Genomic DNA, 10,843 nt, shown 5'->3' on the forward strand with positions numbered 1-10,843 from the left:
CAAGTGGTAACAGCATTTATGAGTGAAATGGCAAAATACATCGCATTTTTTAGCTTTAGATTTGAATGATGTAAAATAAATTTTCCGAATCGCCTTCAGCAAGTCCTTTTCAGAGACTAATTCAGCTCGAAATATTCTGTAACATTACAGTGTAGTACACAAATATCGCTTTAAGGTTTAATGAGAGTGGATGAAATATCAAAAGAAAATTAGAAAACAGCAATGCAGGAGCAATTTCAACTCCATAGATTTATAAATTTCTGGGAGAATTCACGTATATTTATTTAACAAACTCTTGCAAGATATATATATGCAGACCGAGATGGAATTTATCTGATCTACAACGCGATGGAAATCTACTTACAGTAGAAATAGTTTACATCGGCCAGGAAATTCCGACTACTGTTAAGAATGAGAGACCTAGCCACTGATGTTCGACTACTCAAGTTTCTACTTTCTACTTTATTTCGTCACTGCTCCATTTGCTACGGCACGGGATTCAATCAAATCCCAGCTACAAAAGATGTACTTTGACATAAGTACATCAAAACCTCTGAAGTAAATCTGGTATCCGTTGAAGAACGTAATTTTTACAGAAAAAAAAAAAAAAAGATATATCATTTTTAAGCGTATACCTTCATTGCTCATTTTGGTCAAAACAATCATTATCAACAAACTACAACAGTAAGAAAATGACGAAATGCGGGAAATAAAACTAGGTTAGTACTCTAGCAACATCACTGACTTCTTTCAGGAAAAAGGAATCACGAACTATTTGCAAAACAAAACTAACTGCAAAAAAATGAAAACTTTAAACAAAGCAATAAAAGCATTACACAATAATTGGTCTCAAATCAAATAAAAAATTGAGGTACAAATGCAAAGGTATTCTTCATATTACACACATCTGCGTTTAATATACGCTGCATCAATAGTGAAAATTTTCAGACACCGTTATACCTAATTAGAAATGTATTGGCAACATCTACGTATTTTTGGCGGTGCAGTGTATAGTAAAGAAAATACCACAGCATTTAAGGTTGAAGATGAAACCAATGGAGTCTAACTTTCAGAAAAAATAAATAAACATTATTTTATAATCGCTTGTATAAATTAGCATAAAAATATATTTGCGTAGTTCAAATTTACAGAACCTGCCAGTTCTCTTCACTTATGGACTTAATAGAAGCTGCAAATTTCCCTCACCTCACTGATTGGAAAACGAAATACTCTTAAAAAATTTTGTTCATCTAAAAAGAATTATCCCTATAAGCAATCGACTTGAATGGCATTGCCTCAATAATTTTGTTCTAAACTATAGTAATCTGATAACACATTCAGCGGTTCAAAGACTTTTTTACTGTAAATTCAAAGACGCATCACGACCTAAACCGTCCACCATATGCCAATTTAATGAAGTAAATAGTCATTGGATAACAAACACAGTTGACCTGAAAAAGATGTACAAAATGTACATTTCGAAGATATCCAACACAGCAACAATTATCAGCTTCGCTGATGAATCAGACAACTAATTTATATTCCTCATTAACTAATACTAAACACATTCTATATACAATGCAAGTAAAATAATATAAATAACGGAGGCAGAATTATTCATCATCATCATCATCATCTCCTTGTGGCCGAATTGTGATTTCGCGTACGGTTGCATTTGCCATCGCACCAAGTAAAACCTTTAACAAAGTAGGAAAACCGAAAGTAATAATGATCCCGAATTGAGAATTTTTGAGGATTACTTGAACAAACATATGTGGGGATACTATTCTCAAAATATGATAATGAGATCTTCTTTTCATAGCTGTAGCTTGCAAATAGGCAACAAAGTGAAGTCTTACTTCCGGGCAAGAAACGAAAACGTAGTGGTCGTTTTCATAGGTACCGCAGAGTGATCGCACTTTTTCTTGTAACTGAAGATTTGTTGTGACCCAGATTGTGTAAACATTCGCTGGCGAACAAATCAAACACTCCTCAAGCATCGGTAAATCGGTTTCAGAGTCACCACACACCAATATTTTACCACAATTTAGTTTCAGTCCCATTTTCGATTTGATCAGACGAATTCCATGACCCTTATTAAAAATACGGCCAGAAATCTTTGCCTGAAACAGAGATCAAATGAAAAAAAAACTAAAACTTTGCAGCAAAACTCAATAAAGTTGACCAATAAAGTAGGTTAACTAAGACTGAATGTGTCAGCCAAAGTTGTTCTGCAGAAATAAGACTTCAAGAATCTTTAACAGTTGGCATGTGGATATTTGAATATGTATTAAAGTTCTTTTTAAAGAGCAATTTGCACTAATTTCATTTATCAATCATGCGAAATATACATGATGTAATCAATTAGAATAAAGGACCGACGGCAACAAAAAAATTTACCGTCGCACTACTGACTTCTGACAGTGCTACTTTCGTGAAAATCTTCAAATCGAATTCACCTTCTCGTAATGCTAAAGTTACAGCTGTAGGATCTACTTCGTTCACTATTTTACATACTGCTTGATATCTGGAAACACCATAGTAAAAAATTCATTTTATTTCTCATGAGTTTATATAATCCCCTTTCTATGAACGTTTAAAGCAAATCGTTTAAAACAAAACGTTTAAAGCTTTGTTAATTGACGGTTAACATGAGTCCATCAATTTATAAGCAGTTCTTAAAAGAAAGAAATTTAAAATACAAACAAAAGAGATGAGCGATGTTTAGGAACTGAATAGTTGACATCCTGCCGAGCGATCGTAATATGTCCATAATGTCTCTGCAGACCGGAACCAATCCAAGTGAAGTTACGATATTCCGGCTGTTCAAGTAATTCTTCCAGCTGAAATATATAACATTGAACTTTCATTAAATAATTCAAATATCCTATTTTTATTATGAACTGTTCTTCATACTCTTTCAAAAACATTCGTTAGCAAAGCCAAATCTGCGTCATTAACACTATCATCTTTGAACTGCAGCGATGGGTTTAAGTACCATTCACGACCAGCAGATGCACCATATGCATAGTAACCTTAAAAAACATTCCAATAAGCATAAATAGAGTATGCTATAGAAATATTTAAAATATGATTCACAGCCACAGCTGCTACCAAAATTTGGGAATTTTCGTTTTATATTTAAAAACAGCACGAACCTTCTGGCATTGTGCTGACGTTTAAAATGCCAATATGCATCAACGGTGATGTGGTGACAATTGCGCAAAACTGTGCACAACGTCGAGCAAATTGTGCCTGAAGATTTTTACTTTCAACAAATATGCTTCAAATATCCATAAATTTCAGAAAAGACAAACAAAAAATACAATTATGTTAACCTTCAAAACACTAACATGCATTAAAGGTGCTGATGTAGAAGGCTTACAATTGACACACACAACTTTGGATATCCAAGAAGTACTAAATTTAAAAGTACTTGGATGACGGCAGAATATGCTGGCTGAATGCTTGCCGGGTAAGAACATGAATACGATTTCAATGTACCATCACGATCGGTAAAGAAATGTTGAAAATGATCACCTTCAGTTAATAAGGCAAATGCCTTATTAACTTCATCAACGAAAGCTGTTTGTCCAGAAGGATGATAACTTCCAAGAGTCTGAAAAATGATACAATAGTCTTAACGTATTGATCTTAACGTATTGACAAGGGCAGTCAACAACAGAGTGAAGAATGTTGTAAATTCAAAAACTAACCATAACGAATTGTTCCACATTATTGACTTCATCGCTTTGAATAAATCTGAGGAACTCAAGATCGTTTTCTAATTCAGCTAATTCGTTTGTTATATCAAATTTTGCAGTCAAATGTTGACCACCCTCATCCGAATCATCACCTGCTGCTGCAGTTTCCAAAATCAGAGTGTGCGTGCCAGGAACACATGAGTTTTCAAGTGATGCCTATAGCAAATTAGTTATTTCATCATTCGTGAATAATACTCATAAAAACAACACTAAAAAAGTCCCATACAAAAGATTTACAATGCAGATGTAGAACAAAAAATCCCTTGCTTTTATAGTTATCTTAGTGTACGAACACTACCTTCGCATTTTCGAGCGAAACGGAAAAATGAGCCCGAATGGGAATTCCTTTCAGAACTCGTTCAGCAATTTGTCGACGCACCTGACATGTTTTATCCATGAGTTGATAAAAGTCGGCCAGAAGCTTTACCTGAATACAAGATCAACATAGACATATAAACCATTAAATTCCTACGGTTCTTAAACAAAAAAATTCACCATTCCCTATAAATTGTTTCAACATAGAATAATAGGAAATTATGACAACCATAAATCAATAAGAATACAGGTATATTCAAATCGAATACAAGCTTCGGAAGTGCATACCTCAGTAAGCCTGATTACTTCATGGGTCCATGAAGGGTCCAAAAAAGCTGTACTCCATTCATCAATATCATGACTCATCAAATACTGGTTCAGAAGAATTCCGTGACCACGTCTTACCTCCAGAGACTCCGTTGCAGCTTTGTAAAAGCAGTCCGCAAACACCTGAATTTATGAGGCATTCAGAAATGATGAAATATAAATAATAAAAAGAGAATTGACTTTCAAATTCATTTCCTGAAAATTTCACGTTTTCGAAGACATGGAATCTCAATGCTTCAAATAACTGACAACTCAATATATCACCAAACACAAAATCAATAGATAAATTTCGAAGGAAACTAGCTGATTATGCTAACCTCGGCGTCAGTAACATCCTCGACCCGGTAGTAACACTTCTTATCTTGTGCATAAAAACCAGCATTGCCCAATTGCACCTCAGTTCCTGCTCCGGATGAAAGTATAAGTGCAGCTGCAGGATTGCAAATCAACATTTCTTTTGCCACCAAATTCATGCCATCTTTAATCGGAGTTACAACACCCACATCCATTGCCAAATAATGAGCTACCAATTTAGCTCGTGGTAAGCCTGTAGAGAAGTTCATATAGAGAGAATATTCCATGTAAAGAATAAAGTGAATGAAGTAAACAACTAAACAAATAGTTCAAATACCATCCATATTGAATTTTATGGGTCTCCAATTAGGAAAGTTTTTGCAAGGGAATGTCGCATTCACATCATCAACAATTTTCAAACAATCATCTTGATAGACCCGATACGATTCAACAGATCGCCGATTAGTCACCGCTACTTGATACAAAAGATCTAGTCCAATGCGTTCCGGATATTTCTCAAAATAACGTTTCCAAGCCTGGAAAAAATCAATTTATTTCGATGGGAAGTTTTTAAACATACCAATACAATTTGAAGGAAAGAATGATATAATGAAAGGCTGAAACGAAATAATATGATTAGACAGTTTTGCAAATCATTGAAGTTTCTCAGAGAACACAATCTGGACTGATTATGATGTATTTTCCACATCGTTACCAGTCACCATACTTTAGTAAGAATTTCTATAAACGAACCTTAAGCTTATCAGCGATACCTTTCGTATAATCGAATCGTTCCACAGAAAAAAAATACAGCCTTTATCGGATCCAGCAGAAAGAAGCTTAAAATTTTATATTAAAATACCAGAAAACCTAAAAGCAACAAAAATAAAATAGTTCAAGCAATACAAACTAGAATTCACCTCTTTTCGTATTTCGGTTGCAAGTTTTGTAGTTACTGGATTTTTCACTATATTTAAAAAATCTTCGTTTTTGATTGATACGGGAAAAACACCCAACGAACAAGTGAAATTCTAAACAAAGTTGGTCGAAATAATCTTCAGATATTGTCGTTCAAAAAAACTTTGAACACGTACATTGGACAAGTATCATTTTTTTACTATTCAAAAAATCTTTGCTTTTGATTGACATAGAAAAAAAACCTAATGAGGTCGCAAAACCTAAAAAAAACTCTGTTAATATAAATGCTAAATGGCTGCATCCAAAGATACGTAGAGAAAAAAAATAATTACTTCATGAGTGACGGTAAATATGTCAACTGTACTTTCATACTGAATCCGAGCACGTGATATGTGCTTTTTCACCAATTCTACATATTTCTGACGATCCCGATGAGTTTGAAAACCAACCTGTGAACGTAGTCTTTTACATATCATCAAATCGCGTGCTTCCTAGACATTGCACAGTGCTACATACATATTACAAAAATTAAAAATTTCATAGCTGCTTCAAAAACTACTCGAAAACTGGAATGCGCATAGATGGGAAAAAGCGGAACGAATATCATAAATGGTAACTCGCTTGATATTTTCCAGCTTTTCTACGATTCCAAGCACAAAGTGTGTTCAGTTAACTGACTTTTGTGAATCGAAGTAAGGCCCGCACTATTGGTTCCGCAACGATGCGATATTTCGTCATCCAGTTGTCTGGAGGTTGGAATGGGATATGCAGAAAAAATCCGACCTAAACAAATCACAAATTTCCAAAACTGATTACACTGTAATTATGACTCATAATGCCGTAATGCCCACCTCTAGATTACTATCTAGACTTCTCATCATCTGTCCTGTAAGCATTAGATGATAGTCATGGATCCAAATGAAATCCTGCAGTCGACTATTCCTGACGGCATTAATTCCAAACTGATAATTAACTCTGACATAAGCACACCAGTGTTCTCGAAGTATCTGTAAAGTTGAAAGGATCTAGAAGAACACTGGAAGACAAGACTGACATTTTAAATACAAAGCAAAAATGAATTTCAACCGATCTCGGAAATAATAACCAGAAAAAATAACAGCGAGCAAACCTGTTCATCATCATAATCTTTAACAATATATTCTGGCAAATTGTGCAGTACGGGCCAGAGTAAACCATTGCTGATGCCGCCATAATATGTGTTATAATCTTCTTGATTTACAATTACTGGATTCAACTGATAATTTGATTTATTGTAATCATGCAGCACCGACAATAATGACATCTCGCGCCTGAATTAAACAAATTACGACCTATGTGCTAGAGTTTCTTCTAACATGCATTAACTTTAAAAATTAATTTAAGCTTCATCCCATTCTGCACTGATGCGATTTCCTTCCTTTCCAATTTTTATCTCTTAAAATAAGTTATCTCGTGTCCTTTATTTCCAACCAACAAGACCAGGAATATTTTATTCAACTACTATCTACTTATTATTTAGCATGTATAGGAAACTACTTACTCTACGTCCCGCTCATTTTCTGTTAATGTATTTGGTTTCGGATCGTCACCCAAAACATGGAAGATTTCTCCGGCATTGGCCTGTCTAAGAAGTGGCAATCCAAGTGAATTAGTAGAAGGTGGTGCCTGAAAGTTAAAACGGTCAAAAATTTCTTTCGCCCCCGATAATTGCAGCAGTGACACTGTGATCTACTACAGGTAACTTGCAAAGGATAGTACATGATCTTCGGGAAGTCGTCTAGCAGCCCCTTGCAAATTCATTCCAATATTAGCAAGCCATATATTTTCTTTATCGACACTCATTACTGGATCAACACAAGCTACCAATCCACCACTTCCTTGTTGAATTTCCCAGCTACCACTCAGTTTACGTTTTATTGACACCGGTGGCGCATTTGAAACATTGATTACACGTTGCTAAAAAAAAAAAGGTTTTCTACCCTTTCGTACCTTTTTAAATCTTTCATTTGAATCCAAAAAGTTAAGAGATTTATGACTTAAGAAAAAAACTACGGGAAAGTATCTTCTTACAGTTTTATATGCTTTCTTCCGTTTCGATATACTTGATTCTGGATAAGGAATTAAGTAACTCTGGATTGATTCTAGATTATTTGTAACACTTTCTTTTGCTATGACAAACAAGTACTCTCTATAAAGCTTATTAAATGCTTCAACAAATAAGGCTCCAATTAAATACAAATCGATGAACATCTTGTTCAATTTCGAACTATCGCTATTCCTTCACAAGTTACAGTGAGGACTACGAAAAATTTTCTCCTATACAGAAAAAATTAAATGGTTGGTGCTCAACAATTCATATATTAACCACAATAAATTTTTGAAAGCACAACATTCAAATAAAATAAATGAATAAAAACCTTGTGATGAGAAATATCGGTCAGCCCACCTCCGGCGTGTGCGTCGTTTTCAGCTGGCTCATCAAATTCAAGCTCTGATAAATCCAAATTTTCAATGGACCCTTGAATGCTGGACCTTCGTGAACTTGCTCGGCTTCGCATCATCTGTTATTTTGTTATGATTTGAATTTGGTGAAAAATCGAAAAAAAAATAACTAATTTACCAATATTAAAATACAAATCAACCTGCAAATGGCGATATTTTTCGCCAAAACGTTTGGCATGGATTCCAAGCATACTTTGTCGAACACCAGGAACAGCTGCGTATAATTCCCTAAAAAAATATCATAAATTGATTTTGCAAGAAATTCATTTATTACCGACACATTTGAAGAACCTTGTGCAGTGGTACAACAGTGGTACAACGTAGTGTGACAGAGAACAATTCCATTTCAGTGAAAAATTCAAATGAAGCCAATTATAACCGTAAACGGCTTTTACTGTTGTTGACATCGTAAAGTGCCAAGGCGAATAATAAGGCATCACGATAATGAGTGCCAGCCGACAGATCCGAGTCATATATCAAGGGAACAGCGAGACGCCAGAATGCGACCGAATTGTAGCCCAAACTCGATAAAAAATGATCAAACATAGGATCATACGATTTCGTGTAAGCTAAGCAAAATTCGAGCACCAAAAGTAAGCCCTAAAAAAAATTTCTGAAGTTTAAAAAAAATCAAAGAAATTATCTGAATAGTTGGAGATATAGTGAGTTAGTAAGTCCACTTTTCATAATTCATAAAATTTCGAGAATTCAACATCTCTCGGGACCTGAAACGCGATTTCAGAAAACTGATCTCGAGCTCGCCACCGATTTCTCAAGATTACAGAACATTCACAAAGGAAATCGTCGATTGAACTAGCATTCGGAACAGTTTCATCCATCTTCAGCAAAACCTTCTTCATTTCCTGGAAAAAAAAAATTTTTAAACAAAGAGATATACAGCTTAGTCATTTGCAAAAATAAGCTTTATGAATAAATTCAACAGTGAACCGATTCTCACCGTAACTGCCAGATCTGTAGTTGTTTACATATTTACTTTCGAAGCAAAAAATCAATTACAGAATTCCATCGCTCACTACCATTAAAATTTTGATAGAGCCTCTTCATAAATCACTAACAAGCAAAGGTTTGCATGCCAATTTGCATACACGAATGTTTCAACATTCACTGAAATCCGAGGTGAGCATCCTACATTATTCACGATAAAGTTTAAAGCCATCCTGTTCCTCCTTTTCTTCGTATTTCTTGACGAGAAAATAAAGACTGAAGCATTGTACAGAACTGTTAAAAACAAAAGCCTACTCGCCGAACTCTTTCGACACAATCCGTGTCATTTCTGAGAGCTTGAGCGGATCGCTGAAACGGGCGGTCAGCCAGGACTTGGGTGGTAGATTGGTTGTCCTGTTCTTCGCTATCCACTCCGAAGAATGAACAATTTTCGTGGTTATTTAATTCTGGCATCAGGTTGACAACTTGACCAGTAGGTAACGTTTTCGTTATCAGCTTGCTTCGCATGTCGCTGCTGTTGTTTTCTAATCGGATATGATTGTTCACTTCCTGACTGTTACTACAATTTCAGTCTTTGAAAAACTAAATATCTAATTTTATCAGTATGTCCATCTGCCGAGTTGGTTAACCATTACTTTGTGCCACCTTGAGATGGTGTATGAAATCCATGGCTTCACATGTCAAATCCAGACAGTGAACTGATAACCAGACCAAAACACGCAAGGCGGAACTGCCGCCTGAATACAGATATCGTGCGAAAACAGCAGTTTGATGTTAAATGTCTTGAAAAAACCCCTAACATGTTTTACCACTATTTGACTCAACTTATGGAACAGGTTCAGTTTCTTATTTCAGTGCAGATCAAATTCGAAATTCAGCACACGTTAGACAGTTAAACGCATTGAAGAAGCAGTAGTGCACCGTCCTTTTATGAGCCACTTCCAACAGTAGTTTACTAATCCTTGTACGGCTAGCAACATACATACACGACGAAAAGTATCAGATTTAATGTTTTATTACAAAAACACAAAAGTGGTACTAAATTGTTACATTTTCAGTAGGAAATAAAAACGACAGGGACTTCTTTTCTCAAAATTTACTGCATAATTTATTTGAATTCTGAAGGCAGCAAAAAGGGTACTAAATGACTTACCCATCAACGTCATTCGAAGATCTACACGAACCACACGCACTACTCCGATGACCTACCACGCGCACTTTGTTTTCCGAATCAACAAGATTTTCAGGAAGTGTTTTGGATTGTAAAACAATGGAATGCAGTGTCCTATCGGTCACTAATTCACCCGCTACATTCGTTGAAAATGTCTTGTCAGGAATGTCGGTTGGTAGGCCATCGTTATGCATCTCTTTGGCCTGTAGTGGCCTGTCATTTACCAAACGTCCACTTTGATCCATGTCGCCTGGAAAAAGAAAAATTCGAAATCCTGATAGCAGCAAACACCTACTTTTTCGGAAAGTGCGACACCAATTTCAATTATTTGCAGAATTTAATCGAAAAAAAAATTCCAGTGATGGCCTTGATGTAGAAGGCATCTATCAGAAAGCAGGCACTCGGTATGATGACAACGCACAGTGAGTAGAGGAATGAAAAGAGACACCATCAATACGTGAAGTGGTAATAAGATGGTACCAGCTGTAATGTGCTACTACTATCAGTAACAACAACAACAACAACAACAACAGCAGCAGCAGCAGCAGCAGCAGCAGCAGCAGCAGCAGCAGCAGCAGCAGCAGCA

At 35.6% G+C, this 10,843-nt stretch overlaps 1 protein-coding gene across 1 annotated transcript; it reads right to left on the minus strand.

The window, feature by feature from the left end:
* Positions 1 to 1,613: 1,613 nt before the first annotated feature.
* Positions 1,614 to 10,502, minus strand: LOAG_03319 (trehalose 6-phosphate synthase 1; the record flags this gene model as incomplete). Its single annotated transcript, XM_020446287.1, has 26 exons — positions 1,614 to 1,697; positions 1,860 to 2,123; positions 2,401 to 2,527; positions 2,707 to 2,843; positions 2,917 to 3,035; positions 3,159 to 3,255; positions 3,437 to 3,619; positions 3,717 to 3,920; positions 4,063 to 4,191; positions 4,368 to 4,529; positions 4,724 to 4,953; positions 5,038 to 5,236; positions 5,454 to 5,514; positions 5,607 to 5,731; positions 5,951 to 6,067; positions 6,297 to 6,401; positions 6,470 to 6,625; positions 6,748 to 6,928; positions 7,159 to 7,283; positions 7,377 to 7,574; positions 8,036 to 8,179; positions 8,261 to 8,348; positions 8,500 to 8,720; positions 8,846 to 8,983; positions 9,381 to 9,645; positions 10,240 to 10,502. The coding sequence occupies 26 exons, from the start codon at positions 10,500 to 10,502 to the stop codon at positions 1,614 to 1,616; spliced, it is 4,122 nt and encodes a 1,373-aa protein (XP_020303353.1).
* Positions 10,503 to 10,843: the final 341 nt, after the last annotated feature.

Source organism: Loa loa (genome assembly GCF_000183805.2).
Source record: "Loa loa unplaced genomic scaffold supercont3.171, whole genome shotgun sequence".
Taxonomy (NCBI): domain Eukaryota; kingdom Metazoa; phylum Nematoda; class Chromadorea; order Rhabditida; family Onchocercidae; genus Loa; species Loa loa.